Below are 19,734 nucleotides of genomic sequence, written 5' to 3'. Positions count from 1 at the left end.
TGTGTTCTGTGTTCGTGGGTGTGTTATCGTTCTCATGGGTGCTAGCAGGGGTTAAATATGCCAGGACAGATGGAAAGGTTGGGTGGGGGGGTATGATGGGTAATCCCGCGGGGTTTTGGAATGCTTAAATAGGGGTTACGGTCTCATCTCTCTCTCTTCTGTTCGGGACCCTTAACTTGACATGTTATATTTGTGTACGTTCGAGGTTTAGCGGCGTGGGCTGTGGCCTGAACAATAGCCCATTCAGGAATAAACCTGTGTTCTGCCTGTACACCTGGTGCCCGTCTCTCTTTTACTTTATGACCCAGCTGGGTCATTACAATACATTAAATGTGATAGGGAAGCATCCATCAGGAAAGTGTGATTATTGTCAGGAAACAGACCGTGGAGCATGTATTGCTACAGTGTGGGCAGTATCAGAGGGAAAGAGAGAGAATGAGATCTAGTATGAGGGAGAAGGGGATACAGGAAATTAGTTTAAAGAGTATATTGAGTAGAACGTTATTAGATATAGTCTCAAATATTTTGTTATCTTTTTTAAACGAAACGGGGTTGGCAGGTAGGATTTAGTTTCTTCTGTCTCTGGCCCACACTCCAGTACAGTAGATGGCGGTAATGAACCATAACGTTGGATGCCAACCGCTGATAAACCCCACTGAAGAAGAAGAAATCCATGCCAGATTTTGTACACCACGCACGGTTACAATGTGGGCGTGCTCATAGCTCTAGTTTCCACCAGCTAAATAAACTACCAGTACATATGCAAGTCAGTTTTATTCACAGAGGCACTGTTTGGAAACGCGGTGAGTCCTGTCGCTAGCTGCGGAATTAAATAACTGGATACGTTGCTGGATAGCTTAAAAGGGCGTTCTACTACGATACATTTACTGACTACAAAGGACACCACATGGAAACTCACACCACCAGTGCTAAGGTGCTTCTCAACCATGCTACGATATTGAATCTGCACACGGGAAATCTAGTAAACCGTAGCCGTCTCAAGAAAAAATGTCCGTCTTCACCTAGTGAAGAGGTAAGACTGACCACTGGACTCTGTCATAACTGGCTAGCTAATGTAAGACGTTTGAAAAGAGTGCATCATGGCTGGTCAGCTAACTGGCTAGATAATGTTGTAACGTTAGCTAGTTAGCTTGAAAAACTATGGCCTCGGCGAGTTAGCTAGCTCAACAACCATGCGTTGTCTTTCCTATATCCATCCCCATTACGTCATTAGAAAACATCACGCTAGCGCTATGTAGTCTGACATTTATGGCTACATTGCAAGCCCTGTCAGAGTCAGGATTCACCTGAGAATGAGATTCAAAGATGCATGAGGACATTTTAAATTAAGAAAGCCAGGACTTGTCTTGACTTGTCATGTGTAAATTAAAGAAGGCCAGCCTTAATTCGGCATGGAGGACAATCATAAAACGATTGCCAGCAGTGTACAAAATAATCCTATACTTTCCATCTCTGGCAATCTTTCATAGCATAATTGAGTTATCTGTAGGTATCATTGAAAGCCCTACCTAGTTACCACGGGTGTTGTTTATAGCAACCCTGTTAACACTTCTATTCATTTACAGTCCACTCTTTCTACATTTTCCCCCATTACAGATTCAAGACTGTGTTCGAGCCACACTTAGTGAGTGGTTTGCCACGATACCACCACCAACTTTACCAAAGGTGAGACAGTGTTTCCTCTATTTATTTATCTATAGTGGCTTTAAATGAATGGGCTGAAGCACGGGTTGCCTATCTGCATTTAACCTGTTGGACTAATCATTAGCTAGATCCCAAATGTGGTCTTTTAACTAGTTAGCATCCTATTGATGAATTTTAAAAACGTGCATAAACACAGTGAACATAATGTAGGCCTACCTGTTAGGGTAACTTGGTCACCCAGGGTAACATGCCCCTGCCTATTCTCATAGAAACCACTTGGAAAGGCACACACCTGTCTATATAAGGTCCCACAGTTGAAAGTGCATGTTGGAGCAAAAACCAAGCCATGAGGTCGACGGAATTGTCCGTAGAGCTCCGAGACAGGATTGTGTCGAGGCACAGATCTGGGGAAGGGTACCAAAACATTTCTGCAGCATTGAAGGTCCCCAAGAACACAGGGGCCTCCATTCGTAAATGGAAGAAGTTTGGAACCAGCAAGACTCGTCCTAGAGCTGGCTGCCAGGCCAAACTGAGCAATCAGGGGAGAAGGGCCTTGGTCAGGGAGGTGACCAAGAACCCAATGGTCACTCTGACAGAGCTCCAGAGTTTCTCTGTGGAAATGGGAGAACCTTCCAGAAGGACAACCATCTCTGCAGCACTCTGCCAATCAGGCCTTTATGGTAGAGTGGCCAGTCTGAAGCCACTCCTCAGTAAAAGGCACATGACAGCCCGCTTGGAGTTTGCCAAAAGGCACCTAAAGGACTCTCAGACCATCTGGTCTGATGAAACCAAGATTGAACTCTTTGGCCTGAATGTCAAGCGTCACATCTGGAGGAAACCTGGAGCCATCCCTACAGTGAAGTGTGGTGGCAGCGTCATGCTGTGGGAATGTTTTTCGCTCCCCATCCAACCTGACAACGCTTGAGGATCTGCAGAGAAGAATGGGAGAAACTCCCCAAATACAAATGTGCCAAGCTTGTAGCGTCATACCCAAGAAGACTCAAGGCTGTAATCGCTGCCAAAGGTGTTTCAACAAAGTACTGAGTAAAAGGTCTGAATACTTATGTAAATGTTATATTTCTGTTTTTATTTTATTTTTATAAATTAGCAATTTCTACGCCTATTTTGGCTTTGTCATTATGGGGTATTATGTGTAGATTGATGAGGGGAAAAAAACGATTGAATCCATTTTAGAATAGGGCTGTAAAGTAACAAAATGTGGAAAAAGTCAAGGGGTCTGAATACTTTCCGAATGCACTGTTGTTCGTCACACTGATAAAGGCTATTGTAGCCGCAAAGTGTCGGTGCGTTTCTTAAAATTCCTACTTTGCGTAAGCTTTAAACAATAAATACTTTAATTTATCCACTACATGAAAGTGCCTTGATTACTTCTGAAAATGTCGTTGCACAAATGTATTTTCGGCATTGTTTACTATCCAGCATCAACTAATTTTTGTTCTATTGTATTTCATCCCATGATCAAAGAGCACCTTATGGTATACAACTATAACCAAAGAAGCACTCCTCTCCTGTGTCTCTACCACATAGCCTAGTTGTATTTCCCATGCATGTTTTATTACACACATAGCTACATAACAGCTATTCACCCAACTTCTAAACAACACCAATTATATAAAGTGTCCATAATCACTCTTTACCAAGTTCCCATGGTGACCAAGTGTCTACAGTATCTCTTTATCAGCTAACATTTTACATCATCAAGCATAAATAATGGAAAAGTAGGGATGGATCTATAATGAACAAGACCTGTGTAACCATTGGTTACTACTACGCGATAGCATTCAACTGCTTTGAAAGCAAAATAGCTGTCTGACTGACCGCAAAGAATTCCTCAGACTAATGAAAGGGACCTGTCATAGTGATCGTTCATGCAAAGTTGGCTGCGAAAGGTTCTACATGTGCTTCTGCTGTGCGGTTGGAGTGGCTTTGCCTTGTGGTGTTTCTGCTGGCGTCCGCTAATCTGCTTCAGCACGCTCAGTGAGTACGGGGGGTCTAAGCCCTAGTTCAAACAGCTCTATCACTGCACCGAACTGAGAATACGTCACTTTCTCTTTGGAAGAGCGGGGATAGAGTGCCGTCTGAAACCATTAAGTGCGCCTCGTCTGACTTTTGACAATTTTCGCAGCCTCTGCTGCATATTCAGCACAGTGCAAATTAAGCATACCACTGTTTCATGCAGCATGCCAGAGCGAGTAGTTCTTCCACTGTCGGGAGAAATGTTAATGCATATTAATGTTAATTGCATGCAAATAAAGATTGCTTCGCTGTCACACACACACACAACGGAAGCACATTCATGGTCTCGGATTCACAGGTGGAGGACTTCTGTGAGAGGTCACTGTTATGCCTGAAAACCTTAGACCCAAAACCAACAAGGAAGTCTGCTGCAGTGTTGAGCGGTTATATGAGACCAATCAGTACGTCAAGCAAAGATCTTAACCGTGCCAGCCCGCTCTTAATTTCCATTCAGTTCTACTTGCCATAAGTTCAGCGTCTGAACTGTGCGTTACACAAAGCCAAAGCTTATTGGTGCATCCCTACAATGAAATCCCACAACGAGATTGTGAAACAGAAATTCTGGGTTTGTATTAGGACAAAGTGGAGGCAATATTGATGTTTCTTCTCTGGTTCTTTATGTATTTTTAAGCTTCTATTTTTTTCCTTTGACTAACACTTTTGTTGTAATTTGAGTACATTTTCTAGTACTGATTGACACCTGTTTTTATTTAGGACTTACCAGACACAATTGACTGCTCCATCCCTCAAGCTACAGAAGCAATCACACCTGAGGAGAGGGAGGAGCTGAAGGTTTCAGGTAAGTTTTACTGGTACTTAGTACATAGTGATGATATGAGACCATAGTGTGGCATTGACATGAGGAATTCTGAGCTCAGTATGTGAATTGCATGACAAAAATACCTTTCCTGGTACATTTACATTTTAGTCATTTAGCAGACGCTCTTAACCAGAGCGATTTACAGTTAGTGAGTGCATACATTATTTTTTAATTCTTCATATTGCCCCCCCGTGGGAATCGAACCCACAACCCTGGCGTTGCAAACCTTGACGAGGGGTTGCTTTTGTCATGAACATGTCCATATTCTTGCTTTACAGTCAAACTATTTCTTTGTGAGGCAGACATCTCTTCAATCAAAGATGCAGTAGATAAGGGTGAGTATTACATTTGTTACAAATAAGCAAAGGACCACATTGACTCGGTGACTGCCAAAAGTCATTTGACATAGGCGATCGTCTATAAACCTGACCATGCTGTCATATCAAAATTCAACAGACCGAAGTAGACGTTAGTATCAGTGAACTGCTGTCCGTTCCTGGACCACACCCAATTAATGTTTGCATTACCTCAACCGATTTTGTGCTTTAAGTTTCATGCTCATAAGATGGACTGTTTCCGACAGCTTGCCAGGCCCTGGCTGTGTCCCAGCTGGACTCTGTGATCATTGCGCCCCCTGCTCTGCCTGAGGGAGAGAGCCAGACCCTGGACAACCTGCAGCCTGCCTGGAGGGAGCTGGAGGGCCTGGTGCAGAGCCACAAGATCGCTGCCATCGGCACCTCCGACCTGGACAAGGAGCTCCTGGAGCAGCTCTACAACTGGGCCCATGTGAGTGGTGATGTTGACGAGACCCGTCAGATTGTTCTAGAACAGCTTTGGTGTATTTTGGGTTTTGAATTGTTTTATTTGATCCTGGTCTAGGTGAAACCCAGTAGTAACCAGGTGAATCTGGCCTCCTGCTGTGTGATGCCCCCTGACTTGACTGCTTTTGCGAAGGAGTTTGACATTCAGCTACTGACTCATAATGACCCCAAAGGTGAAGATTGTGCTCTTGCATTTGAATTTGTGATCTTTTCACTATTTTTATTCATTATTTTACATGAGTAAGGTACAGACCGGATGTGCGTGTGCTCTGAGGGGCAGTGAATTAACACATTGTCTCTTTTCCTATAGAACTGATTACTGCTGCCAGCTTCCAGGAGGCAGTGCAGGAGAGCACTCAGGACCTGAAGGTAGCAGACTGGAGATTGGAGTGGGTTTTGCGCTACTCCATCATAGTCAAAAGCAGGGGGATCATCAAAGCAAAGGGCTATCTTGTTCACGCAAAGAGAAGCAGCCTGTAGCATGTCCTCCAAAAACCAGTTCAGATGTTATTCATGACCAATGCATTCATAGTAGTGAAACCACTTACCCTTCTGCATTGCAGTGGAGGCTGTGTTTTAAAGACAGACATAGGTAGCTAAACATTTAGAAAACATGGTTCCAAAACCGATTTCCGAATGTGAAGTGCCTCTTTTTCTCAGTTTCTTTTCTCCCCGCATCTACTTTATTTCTGCTGTATCAATGAGCATCAAGGATTATGGGGTATTATGAAAAAAGTATGAATTGGTACCACAATTTTTATTTTAGTACAATGCAGTTGTACTAAAAAAAAAGCAGTTTAAAGTGGAAACACAGCCTCTAATCCACTATTTTCACATTGTAAATTGATCTGAAAATTAATTTGAAATGAGTCATTTGGATCTGTTAAAGCCACAGAGTCATATGTAAAGTCCTAGTGCTCTCTGATGTGTATGAGCAGCTCCTACTGTTTCTACTGTATAATACTAGCACCCTGTATTGGTAATGGGGGGGAATAAGGCCTAATTCCAATCGATTTCTGGTGAGTGAGAACATTTATGGATAGTTCAGAAACTCCTTTTGATTGAGTACACATTTTATTTTTAAAAACTAAAAATCGAGTGATACTTTATTGATGTTTGTATTGTCATGTCAAACATTTTAATATAATTTTTTAAGCCCTGTACTTACTGTCTGAGGGTGTACTAGGGGAGTGGTTCCCAAACTGTGGGGTGCGCCACCTAGGGTTAAAATTAGTAGGCTTGACACCTTTTCTTGTGTACATAATAGCACTGAAAAATTCCAGATTGGCATGGAAAAATGAATTACAAGCTCTGAAGTGTCTGGATGGATGATGCCTTATTCATCATGGCATTTCTTCCAGACCGGGTCCAAAAAGTTTGATTTCTCTCTTGTACTGTAATTAATATTTAATGTTGCCATTTTCTGTATATCATGTTCTGGAATTGGGTTTATGAAATGATTAAACATACTTTAAGGGTTACATTTCAGCCAGTTTTGTAATCTTAAAATTAATGCATTAAGTCTCTGGATAAGTGTCTGCTAAATGACCCAAATGTGTTCAGTGTTCAGGCATTGAGCTTCAGCAGTTTCTGTCTTGTGAGTCACAGTCAGTCATGCAATTAGCAATGTCAGCTAACAATTTTTAGCTGGCTAGAGTAATTTACCAATCTATCTAAACGTGTAGTAATCATGGCCGAATACCGACCAGGCATGGAAACATTTACTTTCTCTCTGCCGTGGTGGGGGGGACTAAAGTGTTTTGCCTGCCAGGTGTGGGGGCCACGCAACCAAATCTCGCTTAGGGCCCCAAAAGACTAGGGCTGGCCATGATTCAATTACCCAACCAAGGCAGGGTCCCCCAGTTACCCACGTGGGGCCCCCTACCTTCTCTCCTCCCATCTGATGATTAGCAGAGCGGCAAGAAAGCGGTCTCCTGTGGTTTACAGTTGCAGTAAAAAATATACATTTCCATTTTTCTCTGCCTTCAGCCCCTGGCCTGCATTAATCAGGCCCAGAATGTGTTCATTGAAAGAGGTGGGTGAACATGATCACTCCAGAATCATTATCCATTTATTTCAGATCACATAAAACATAAGTATATTTGACATACGTCCTCAATGAATTAATTATAAACTTGACTAGTCTCACTAGAGTACTTTCGTCAACAAATCGATCGGTTTACGTTCCTCAGCAAGCATCGCGATTCGATTGGTCGTGTCTGGCTGACGTTAGGAACACGTGGCGGAAGTGAGACAGAAAATCGGGAGCAAGATGGTGGCCACCAGAAGAGGAGTATGCGTGTGCTCCCCAACGAAAACAAACTCCGATGAGTCCTCTGGAGTTACAGTAGGTCTTAATTGCGTGCTTATCGGTAGATTTGTCTATGATTTAGATACATTTCAGCGGGTTTCGTGATCGTTTTCAGTGTGCAATAGTTAACAGTTCATGCTCACGTGACAGCAAGCTAGCAGAGCAAGCAGTCCCTCTGGTTTGCTTTGCGGTTAATGTTAGAAAGAACGCGAGGTGCTAGTATATAAGCACTTGTTTTTTACAAGGCAAACAGTTGTGTAAACATAAGTACAAGATTGCTATTTCCACCGAAGTAGTCACAAATCGGTCCTGCCTGAACAGTTTGCTTTTAGCTAGGGGCAATTCCATGGTAAGGGAATTACGCTGATACTTGTTTTTTTTTTTTTTACTTAAAATGTATGCCAAACAAAAAATATAGATTTTTCAATGTTTAACAAACCATACAACTCTACGCACAATCAATACTTTGAGCAAAATACACAGTAAACAAAACATTTACTGGAAAAACTGTAGAATTACGGTAAAAAATCTCCCGTAGTTTACTGTTTTATAATATATATATATATATAATATGCCATTTAGCAGACGCTTTTATCCAAAGCGACTTACAGTCATGCGTGCATACATTTTTTGTGTATGGGTGGTCCCGGGGCTCGAACCCACTACCTTAGCGTTTCAAGCGCCGTGCTCTACCAGTTGAGCTACAGAGGACCTTTTATCTGTAAGTTCCAGTTCTTCCTGTAAAAGGGTTTTTGTAAAAATGTCAGTGGACATTTTTAAAAGTAGTCCTGTGTATGAAATTATGTTGGTTTGTTAAACTTAGAAATTCATGGTTTTTGTTTGGTCTACTTTTTAACGTGAAATATCTGAATCTCGGTGTAATTGCCGCTAGCTAAGTAACGTTAACTTTCAGAGCTTTCCTTCTAAAATCGTCATGAAGAAAATATGAGCCTTTTCGTGTTTCCATCAAACGGACTTTTTTCGGATAAAAATCGGTGCGTGATGACATTGGGCACACAAAATGTAATTTTTCGCTCAAGTTTTCATGTACCGGATAAAAATCAAAAGTTCAATGTGTTTCCAGTCGAATTTTCAACTACGGGTAGCAGGGTTGCCAGGTCTAGCAAAAATGTCTAGCCCAATTTACTCTGAAGTTCGGTTTTCCATAAAAATTATAATTCTTGCGACATATTCTTAAACTCGCAAGAGAAACGATAAATTCACCTTATTCAACTCTCCAGATCATTTTCCATTAATGGATGTCGATTTAACTTGTTTTGCATGCTATGTTTAAGCAATAAGGTCGAGGAGGTATGGTGTATATGGCCAATATACCACAGCTAAGTGCTGGACATAGCCCTTAGCCGTGGTATATTGTCCATATACCACAAACCCCTGAGGTGCCTTATTGCTATTATAAACTGGTTACCAATGTAATTAGTAACAGTAACACGTTTTTTTTGTTTGTCATTCACGTTGTACATGGTCTTTCAAACAATCAGTATTCAGGGCTCAAACTACCCAGTTTATAATTGTAAATAAATCCTGTTTGTACGTGCATAACTATAGATACATCTGATAGGAGAGTTTGAGTGATGAATGTTGGACATAGGATCTCAATTTATGTGCAAGAAACACTTGGAGGAACTTCAAAAAATGAATGTTAGGCTATTTTCTGGCAATTGTGCCAGATGTTAAGATTACAAACTGTAATAAATGGCCTATTTGTGTGATTTACTTGTTATTTCTATAGGCATAGGCTACTGACTAAAATCTGGGTTTATAATTGCAATTCGACATTTGCCATGGTTTGCTGAGCTGGATGCAGGTAGCCTATAGGCCAACATCTAATTTCAGGGGAAAGTCCACAATGAAACTGACATTAAATGTGGAGAATGATACATTTGTGATAGCTCTGTGACCATGATCACAATTAATAACTTTCAATTTCATTAACTAAACATGGCCATTCATAATTGCATAGTAACACAAGACTACAACAAACTGAGTTATAGGCTATTTATTAAATCAATTTGCCAGCTCCAGGTACAAATTGATTTGCAATGACTCCAGTGATATTTCAACATATTTATTATATCAAATGGTAGGCTACAGTAGCCTACAATGGCATATAAATTAATAGCCTACTTGGCCAACACATGCAAATGTACCATGTCATGATACACATTTAATGTCATTTTCATTGTAGACTTTCCCCCATAACAGAAGCACGCGAGGGAGTTCCATAATTTCCATTTCAAATTTCCCCTGAACAGCGCTCCAGACCCTAGAACTGAGCATGAGTAAAACCCTTCACTTGATACGGTTATCAATAAGAAAAGTCAACATTAGAATGCAGTTGACTTTAAACCACCTCTGAGTGAATTTATCTAAAGCGCTCTAGTGTGCCTAAAGTCGTTTTCCAATGCTTTGTAGCCGTTATACCAGTTCTAGCAGTTTAATATGTTTTATTGAAAAGGGCTGTCTCCATAATGACCAATCTAAATAGCCTACCTACAACTGGTAAAAAGCTGTCACGACTTGTGCACGTGTTGCTCGATTTCCAGCAGCACTTCCTCAACCAGTGCCCTGGCCCTCCCCACCATTCACTCACTCAATAACAGCCTGCTCACTGCCTGATAGTTAGCAGCAGCAGGTAACAGTGATATATATATATATATATATATATATATATATATACTGCTCAAAAAAATAAAGGGAACACTTAAACAACACATCCTAGATCTGAATGAATGAAATAATCTTATTAAATACTTTTCTCTTTACATAGTTTAATGTGCTGACAACAAAATCACACAAAAATGATCAATGGAAATCAAATTTACCAACCCATGGAGGTCTGGATTTGGAGTCACCCTCAAAATTAAAGTGGAAAACCACACTACAGGCTCATCCAACTTTGATGTAATGTCCTTAAAACAAGTCAAAATGTGGCTCAGTAGTGTGTGTGGCCTCCACGTGCCTGTATGACCTCCCTACAACGCCTGGGCATGCTCCTGATGAGGTGGCGGATGGTCTCCTGAGGGATCTCCTCCCAGACCTGGACTAAAGCATCCGCCAACTCCTGGACAGTCTGTGGTGCAACGTGGCGTTGGTGGATGGAGCGAGACATGATGTCCCAGATGTGCTCAATTGGATTCAGGTCTGGGGAACAGGGCGGGCCAGTCCATAGCATCAATGCCTTCCTCTTGCAGGAACTGCTGACACACTCCAGCCACATGAGGTCTAGCATTGTCTTGCATTAGGAGGAACCCAGGGCCAACCGCACCAGCATATGGTCTCACAAGGGGTCTGAGGATCTCATCTCGGTACCTAATGGCAGTCAGGCTACCTCTGGCGAGCACATGGAGGGCTGTGCGGCCCCCCCAAAGAAATACCACCCCACACCATGACTGACCCACCGCCAAACCGGTCATGCTGGAGGATGTTGCAGGCAGCAGAACGTTCTCCACGGCGTCTCCAGATTCTGTCACGTCTGTCACATGTGCTCAGTGTGAACCTGCTTTCATCTGTGAAGAGCACAGGGCGCCAGTGGCGAATTTGCCAATCTTGGTGTTCTCTGGCAAATGCCAAACGTCCTGCACGGTGTTGGGCTGTAAGCACAACCCCCACCTGTGGACGTCGGGCCCTCATACCACCCTCATGGCGTCTGTTTCTGACTGTTTGAGCAGACACATGCACATTTGTGGCCTGCTGGAGGTCATTTTGCAGGGCTCTGGCAGTGCTCCTCCTGCTCCTCCTTGCACAAAGGCGGAGGTAGCGGTCCTGCTGCTGGGTTGTTGCCCTCCTACGGCCTCCTCCACGTCTCCTGATGTACTGGCCTGTCTCCTGGTAGTGCGTCCATGCTCTGGACACTACGCTGACAGACACAGCAAACCTTCTTGCCACAGCTCGCATTGATGTGCCATCCTGGACGAGCTGCACTACCTGAGCCACTTGTGTGGGTTGTAGACTCCGTCTCATGCTACCACTAGAGTGAAAGCACCGCCAGCATTCAAAAGTGACCAAAACATCAGCCAGGAAGCATAGAAACTGAGAAGTGGTCTGTGGTCACCACCTGCAGAACCACTTCTTTATTGGGGGTGTCTTGCTAATTGCCTATAATTTCCACCTGTTGTCTATTCCATTTGCACAACAGCATGTGACATTTATTGTCAATCAGTGTTGCTTCCTAAGTGGACAGTTTGATTTCACAGAAGTGTGATTGACTTGGAGTTACATTGTGTTGTTTAAGTGTTCCCTTTATTTTTTTGAGCAGTGTATATATTCAGTACCAGTCAAAAGTTTGGACACACCTACTCATTCCAGGGTTTTCCTTAATTTTTGTACTATTTTCTTCATTGTAGAATAATAGTGAAGACATCAAAACTATGAAATAACACATGGAATCATGTAGTAACCAAAAAAGTTTTAAACGAATCAAAATATATTTTAGATTCTTCAAAGTAGCCACCCTTTGCCTTGATGACAGCTTTGCACACTCTTGGCATTCTCTCAACCAGCTTCATGAGGTAGTCACCTGGAATGCATTTCAATTAACAGGTGTGCCTTGTTAAAAGTTAATTTGTGGAATTTCTTTCCTTCTTAATGCGGTTGAGCCAATAAGTTGTGTTGTGACAAGGTAGGGGGGGGGTATACAGAAGATAGCCCTATTTGGTAAAAGACCAAGTCCAAATTATGTCAAGAACATCTCAAATAAGCAAAGAGAAATTACAGTCCATCATTACTTTAAGACATGAAGGTCAGTCAATCGGGAACATTTCAAGAACTTCTTCAAGTGCAGTCGCAAAAACCATCAAGCGCTATGATGAAACTGGCTCTCATGAGGACAGCCACAGGAAATGAAGACCCAGAATTATCTCTGCTGCAGAGGATAAGTTAGAGTTAACAGCACCTCAGATTGCAGCCCAAATAAATGCTTCACAGAGTTCAAGTAACAGACACATCTCAACATCAACTGTTCAGAGGAGACTCTGTGAATCAGTCGAATTGCTGCAAAGAAACCACTACTAACGGACACCAATAAGAAGAAGAGACTTGCTTGGGCCAAGAAACACGAGCAATGGGCAGTAGACCGGTGGAAATCTGTCCTTTGGTCTGATGAGTCCAAATTTGAGATTTTTGGTTCCAACCGCCGTGTCTTTGTGACGCAGAGTAAGTGAACGCCATCCCATCTGGTTTGCGCTTAGTGGGACTATCATTTGTTTTTCAACAGGACAATGACCCAACACACCTCCAGGCTGTGTAAGGGGTATTTTACCAAGAAGGAGAGTGATGGAGTGCTGCATCAGATGACCTGGCCTCCACAATCACCCAACCTCAACCCAATTGAGATGGTTTGGGATGAGTCGGACTGCAGAGTGAAGGAAAAGTGCTCAGCATATGTGGGAACTCCTTCAAGACTGTTGGAAAATCATTCCTCATGAGGCTGGTTGAGAGAATGCCAAGAATGTGCAAAGCTGTCATCAAGGCAAAGGGTGGCTACTTTGAAGAATCTAAAATATATTTTGATTTGTTTAAAACTTTTTGGGTTACTACATGATTCCATGTGTTATTTCATAGTTTTGATGTCTTCACTATTATTGTACAATGTAGAAAATAGTCAAAAATAAAGAAGAACCCTTGAATGAGTAGGTGTGTCCAAACTTTTGAATGGTACTATATATATATATATATATTTTTTTTAAAATGAGAAATGCCATGGCGGCCACGGTGCAATTTAAAAGTAGCCCAAAAACCTGCCACCGACCAATACATTTTCACCTGCAACATTGTTTTCAAAGTATCCCAATTAGGCGGGAAAACTGCTACCATGGAAACCCAGACTGATATTTTTCTCACAAACTGTTGCATTAAATACAAATATGCCTACTCTGGTTTCTAGCCAACAGCTCGCAGATACAGTGCAGGTAAATTGTGCATGTAGGCTAGTCTACATGTTGAGATTATGGATAAGAACAAGAGTGTTTTTATTTGTCAAGCGTCGATCATCATGCCACCAGAATAAGACCCTCGATATTTATTGGAAAGCAGCATCAACCCGATCACCGGGCACTTTCACCACCTGTGAAGTTCATAATGTATTTACCCTGTAGCCTCATAAACTGCATGGTTTCCCGAGTGGTAGTGGGAGGACCACACAACCTATCATTGCGTGACTCCCAAGTTTACTTCGATATAATGGTTATTATATCAATATTTGAGCATAAAGGCGTTTCCACTGCCATTTCTCGCATAATTAATTTCACCAACACTTTTACATTTAAGTCATTTAGCAGACACACTTATCCAGAGCGACTTATAAATTGGTGCGTTCAACTTATGATCGCTAGTGGGACAACCACCCAATCTTTTTTCCTCTTTTTTTTTTTATGAGGGGGAGGGGGGGTAGAATGATTACTTTTATACTATTCCAGGTATTCCTTAAAGAGAGAGGGTTTCAAGTGTCTCCGGAAGGTGGTCAGTGACTCAAAAACACAAAAAGATCCCACCATTTCAAACAAGCAAATTATGTCGGAATGTATCAAATTGTACCGAAACTTCCTGTTTCCATCACAGCTGTCTTGATCTTTTTTAAAAACTTTAAAAACTGTGGATGGAAATGTGGTTACTGACACACCTGAATCAAATAGCCAGCTAGCTAATCAATGTCTTGATAAGTTGATTCGTTTTAACACTTCTCCACTGTCAAAAACATAACTACACCCTACTGTTTTCAATAGATTCATCATGCCAGAGATTGATTTGCTTTCATAAATTAAGTGATTTGTCTCATAGTTCAGAAGTACCAGGATTTACATATTTCTCCACAGGCCACTCCAGCGTCCACTCTGAGAACCAGGAGGACAGCTGATAAAGGGGAGACTGCAACCCAGTCTGAGGTGACCAGTGACTCCCAGCACGATGTTCCCTCCGAGGCCCAGAGGTCCACCGTGAAGAGGAAGACCAGGGCGTCCAAACGTCAAACTGGCTTTGCTAACCAGGTAGACTCCACTCATGAAGCTGACGTGTCTGAGTCCGAGTTCTGCTGTTCTGCTGTTTCAGATATGGAGGTTATCCCCGACACACAGCCAGTTCGCAGGGGCCGAAGGAGAGCCGCAGGCGGGGAGCTGCCTGACGCAATAAAGGAAGAGGATGTGTCTGAGGTAGACTCTTGTTCCTCCTCAGTGTCTGCCTCCAGAGGACCAAACATTCGCAGAGCCACCAGGACTCTAAGGAAGACCGTTCTCAAAGACTCTGCCAAACAGGACCATAATAATTCTGAGGCAGAGTCTTGCAGCTCTGTGGTGTATGTGTCCCAGGTGCCTGACTCCCAGACCAGAGTGACCGGGAGCACAAGGACTGCTTCATTGTCTCATACTGAGGACACCGACCTTTCAGATCCTGAGTCCTGTGTCTCTGATGCTCAGACCTCCACAGTGCGCAGGACGGGTCGGTTTGTTGACACTATCCCCATTAATTTGGAGGAAACTACTGATGGCTCCAACTCCCCTCTACTCCGCAGGAGAAGCAGAGGTGTGGGTAAAGCAGTTCCCTGTGACCCCCAGACTTCTGACTCTGAGGGCTTTGAGTCTGGGCCAAGTATGACTCCCAGGAGGTCCACTCGCAGGCGGACTGAGCCTAAACTGACAGGCACCACTGTAACGGACTCTGAGTCTGACCTGACTGATGTGAATACCCCTCTGGGTAGCTCAGTGAGAGGCAGGGGCACCCCCTGTAGTAGTCACACTGGATCCAACAGCAGTTCCAGGGCAGCTCCACTTACCCGGCTAACAGCCAAGGCCCTGGATATACTAGTTGAGAAATCCCTATGCCAGTCAGATAAGGTGAGTGTATCTGAGTTTTCAGAGGATAGTGTGTCAGAGAACCATCAATTAGAGGACACAGTCAACGCTGATCCATACTGCTCCGTGATAGAAGAAGTGGGTGAAGATGATAAGACCATAATCCTTGAGGATCAGGATGTAGTGATTGCTGAGCCAGATCCCATCCAAGTTCCAAAATCTGCTCTGGAGCAAACCGGGAGTGTGACAGTCTCTCAGGATGCAGAGATGCCAGAGGTCACTAGTGTACAACAGGAGTCAGGAGAGACAACTGTCCGTGAAGAGCCAGAGAAGAATACCTCTGAGGCGAATGTCCCTGTGCAGGAAACCATCCTACAGGATGAGAAAGTGATGCCAGCAGAGTCTGAAGTCAGAGTGACAGTCTGTGAGAGTGCTGATGCAGAGATGGCTGAGGCGGTCTGTGAGCATGCAGGGAAAGCAGAAGACCAGCAGAGGGAGCTGTCCACTAAGGATGCAGAAGATGCTGACGCCCCGGTGAAAATAGAACAGGAGTCGATAACACCAGCTGATGCACAAGTCTCTCTTGATCATACAGTAAAAGTAACAGCGTGTGAAAATGCAATGTCCCCTGTTATAATGGTGTCTGATGAGGAAAAGGTAATGGATGTAGATGTAACCCTCCACAGAGGTTCTCCGTCGGAGGTAGAGTGCCAGGAATGTAAGGCCGTGCCTAGTGAGGAGGCTATGGATGTGAGTAGCACCCTAGTAACTGAGAATGAAATGGCTGATCAAGACCAAGCCCCTCACACCACAGAGCCCATTGAGGTGACCTCTAGCCAGAACCTGAAGTTCAGTGTGTCTGATGCTGACAAGCTAGAGGAGCCCAGAGACTCTGTCATCATACAGAAATCTGGCGTGATCAGTTTACTGGAGAGCAGTGAGGAAGAAGAGGATGACAATAGCCAGCATTCTGAAGAGGAAGGGGATGAGAGTGAAAGACAGGGTCCTGATGGTGAAGAGGAAGCTGTCTGTGTAGAGGATGCAGGCCCATCCAGACCTCAAGCTGCTGCTGCTCAGTCCTCGGCTCCTGTTGGCCTGTTTGTCGTAGATACCCGGCCTGGCCTTCAGTCAGATGAACAGTACTACGTGGATGAGAAGGAGGTGGATACTGAGGGAGACACGGAGGCCATTGAAGAAGAGCAAGATGAGGAAGAATGTGTTGATCAGGAGGGAGATGAAGATGCGCAAGTCCTCTTCACAAGCAGAAATCCACAGTTGTAAGTATCTGTTTTGTTCATGCCAATGTAATCTGTGCTTTAAAAATGGCTCTTTTAAGTTGACATGGCTCCAGCTACACTGCCATTTTATTCTGAATGTATAGCAGGATTTAGTTTTTTAATCTCAAGCAATGGAGCTATTTACTCATATTGAATTGCAATGCCAAGCACGTATAAAGACTGTTCACATTCATTTTCATTAACATATCAAGAGTGAACCAGTTGGAGACTAGACAATGCTGCCTCTCCCGGGTAATTATTTGAGACAATCTGTTATAGGAAAGAGTTGTCCAGCCGCATTGACCCGGGCCTGAGATTGAAGGAGCTTGGGGGATTATACATCAATTTTGATGGCAGCAAATCAAAGATTGTCTCTAACTCCCTGAAAAAACTGAAGGAACAGAAGAGCCAAGATGAGGTAAATAACTTTAATTAATTTTGTTTGAAGGTGATATATGGTGTAGAATTGGTAATGAATTGTGCAGTTATGCAAGGCTGGGTAATTCAATAATGAGAGGAAGGTTTTCATGAATTTCAACCCGTTGACTGCCACGGATCTCTGGGGTTTTCAGATTTTCTGCATCTCCTACATTGTGATTTATTTTTCTCTGTTGGCAGTTGATGAAGAAGAGTGTTATTGGCCCAGAGTTTGAGAAGAAAGATGCTGTGCCGCCATACAGGGAGTCCAAACAGGCTGCGAAACTGAAGCGCAAAGTGAGTACCATATACCAGTCCATATACCCTTGTTTATTCATTTAGAAGAGAAGTAGTGTGATACAAGGAGAACTTATATTAGTAGTTGGTAGGTATATTTCTACTACATGTAGCTTTTTTTGTTCAGTTTGTTCACTCATTGACAATCCTGACGGGCATGTTTCCTCCTTGTCTTGTCTTGTTCAGGTGGAGAGGGAGGAGACAGCTGGAGACAGCTGGTTTAACATGCGGGCTCCTGAAATGACAGAGCAATTAAAGGGCGACCTCAAAGCATTGAAAATGCGTGGAGCAATGGACCCCAAGCGGTTTTACAAGAAGAACGATAGAGATGGATTCCCCAAGTATTTCCAGGTCCGTAACCGTCAACTGTGGTTGGTTGTCCCAGTGGTCCATATGTTGTGTGTTCAACGCTATGTGGAGAAAAAAAAAACCTTGACCCACTATTCCTCACTACTCTTAGCTAGAATTAAGGATGTACAATGTACGCTTCTTTTGGAACTATTTTAAGCTTTTTGTGCTTGAATGCCTTTGCTACAGGTTGCTACAGTAGTAGATAGCCCTGTGGACTTCTATCATTCCCGTGTCCCAAAGAAAGACCGGAAGAGAACCATGGTGGAGGAGTTGCTTGCTGATGCAGAGTTCAGACAGTAAGTTTCAGTTTACCTTTGTCATGTACAGTATTACAGTTCATATCTTGTCTGGGCCTGAAACTATTGTTCTGGCATACAGTTAATGGAAATGCTTAACAATTGAATTGGCATTAAATATTTGATATGAACTACTTGAAAGGTGCTTATACTTTCCCTTTAACCTCAACAGCAACAACAAGAAGAAATACCAACAGATCATGACAGAAAAAGCAGCCATTGGTGCTGGCAAGAAGAATAGGAAGAACAATAAGTTCAGAAAGTAAGAATGACCGAGTACTGTAGTATACAATGCAGTCATATGGCTGTATTGAGACCAGTATGTTAATGCCTGAATGAAAGCCTGTTAATTAAACACATACAGTACCATTTACAGTGGCTGAGTGGAGATGCATCTGTTTTATAAACATGAACGAACTATGGATCAACAGATTTTGACTTTTTTAAATGTCCAATGCAGCGTTTTTTTATCTCTGTCACATTTCTGTGTAACAATTAAGTACCTTACTGTGATTTGTTTTATTTTTTATCATTTTTATTGAAAACAAATCGCTTCATAGCAAAGAGCAATTTCTCAAGCAAGAATTTTGTCAGGACTGTCTGGGATTAGTCGGAGTGGGGGCGGGGAAATTGAAAACTAGCTGTTATTGGCAGAGAGGATTGGAACTTTCTTATTGGTCTATCAACTAATTTACCGCCTGGTGATGTCAACAGGCAGGCCAAAACTCCATCCCACCAAAACGGCTGACATTTCTGGCAGTCTTTTCAAACAAGGACATTACCACAATTTCTCAGTATCATTCCAAAGGCTTAGTGTGGATATATACAACAAAATATATAAATGCAACCTGTAACAATTTCATTGATTTTTACTGAGTTAAAGTTCATGAGGAAATCAGTCAATTTAAATAAATTCATTAGGCCCTAATCTATGGGGTATTTTTGTGCATTCAAATTGCCATCGATAAAATGCAAGTGTGTCTGTAGCTTATGCCTGCCCATACCATAACACCACTATGGGGCACTCTTTTCACAATGATACACGTGGTCTGAGGTTGAGGCCAGTTGGACTTTCTGCCAAATTCTCTTCTTGATATACCACACCTGTCAGGTGGATGGATTATCTTGGCAAAGGAGAAATGCTCACTAACGGGGATGTAAACATTTGTGTACAACATTTGAGAAGCTTTTTGTGCGTATGGAACATTTCTGGGAACTTTTATTTCAGCTCATGAAACATGGGACCAACGCTTTACATGTTGCATTTTTGTTCAGTGTATATAAAAATGCAGGAAAATCACATTTGACTGCACTGGGCCTTTGTTTACATTAGGGGCTATAAACAATGGAATCAAGATTTCAAATGTATTATGCATAGCCACCATTAGCCTATGCTATATTGGTTAGGAGTTTCCCCATTAGTATACTTAAGTAAAGCTGAAGAGCGGCTCTGAACTGCCAAGAAACACTGGGGAACTATTCACATACCTTTCCCTGACATATCAAAAAAATTTTTTAGGTTAAATTAAAAAAATACTACAGGATGACAAACAGGACATACTTAGTTCAAGCACTCATTTTTTTTGAGCAAATGTCTAACTCAACTTTCCAATGTTCAATAAATCAAAACCAGCTTA

The 19,734-nt window shown here is 42.7% G+C and overlaps 2 protein-coding genes across 2 annotated transcripts; both read left to right on the top strand.

The window, feature by feature from the left end:
* Positions 1-683: 683 nt before the first annotated feature.
* gclm (glutamate-cysteine ligase, modifier subunit) lies at positions 684-6,824 on the top strand. The gene is made up of 7 exons (XM_041839351.2): positions 684-1,033; positions 1,618-1,686; positions 4,417-4,501; positions 4,801-4,857; positions 5,106-5,308; positions 5,402-5,516; positions 5,654-6,824. Exons 1-7 carry the CDS (start codon positions 908-910, stop codon positions 5,821-5,823), a joined length of 825 nt encoding a protein of 274 aa, XP_041695285.1. The 5' UTR covers positions 684-907; the 3' UTR covers positions 5,824-6,824.
* Positions 6,825-7,597: 773 nt separating this feature from the next.
* LOC121533415 (deoxynucleotidyltransferase terminal-interacting protein 2) lies at positions 7,598-18,519 on the top strand. The gene is made up of 7 exons (XM_041839350.2): positions 7,598-7,690; positions 14,488-16,736; positions 17,016-17,154; positions 17,355-17,450; positions 17,637-17,801; positions 17,988-18,097; positions 18,270-18,519. The coding sequence occupies exons 1-7, from the start codon at positions 7,616-7,618 to the stop codon at positions 18,361-18,363; spliced, it is 2,928 nt and encodes a 975-aa protein (XP_041695284.1). The 5' UTR covers positions 7,598-7,615; the 3' UTR covers positions 18,364-18,519.
* The last annotated feature ends 1,215 nt before the right edge of the window (positions 18,520-19,734 follow it).

Source organism: Coregonus clupeaformis, chromosome 20 (assembly GCF_020615455.1).
Source record: "Coregonus clupeaformis isolate EN_2021a chromosome 20, ASM2061545v1, whole genome shotgun sequence".
NCBI classification, from domain to species: domain Eukaryota; kingdom Metazoa; phylum Chordata; class Actinopteri; order Salmoniformes; family Salmonidae; genus Coregonus; species Coregonus clupeaformis.
Note: the sequence above shows the minus strand (reverse complement) of the source record. Positions and strands in the feature narration are given on the sequence as shown.

Bases quoted from the DNA above. Each gene is read 5' to 3' on its own strand.
- gclm (XM_041839351.2), top strand. From the start codon at position 908: ATGGAAACTCACACCACCAGTGCTAAGGTGCTTCTCAACCATGCTACG. The intron at 5,309-5,401 runs GTGAGTGGTGAT...ATCCTGGTCTAG, and splicing joins AGCTCTACAACTGGGCCCAT to GTGAAACCCAGTAGTAACCA. The intron at 5,517-5,653 runs GTGAAGATTGTG...CTTTTCCTATAG, and splicing joins GACTCATAATGACCCCAAAG to AACTGATTACTGCTGCCAGC.
- LOC121533415 (XM_041839350.2), top strand. From the start codon at position 7,616: ATGGTGGCCACCAGAAGAGGAGTATGCGTGTGCTCCCCAACGAAAACA. The intron at 17,802-17,987 runs GTCCGTAACCGT...CCTTTGCTACAG, and splicing joins GATTCCCCAAGTATTTCCAG to GTTGCTACAGTAGTAGATAG. The intron at 18,098-18,269 runs GTAAGTTTCAGT...TAACCTCAACAG, and splicing joins GCTGATGCAGAGTTCAGACA to CAACAACAAGAAGAAATACC.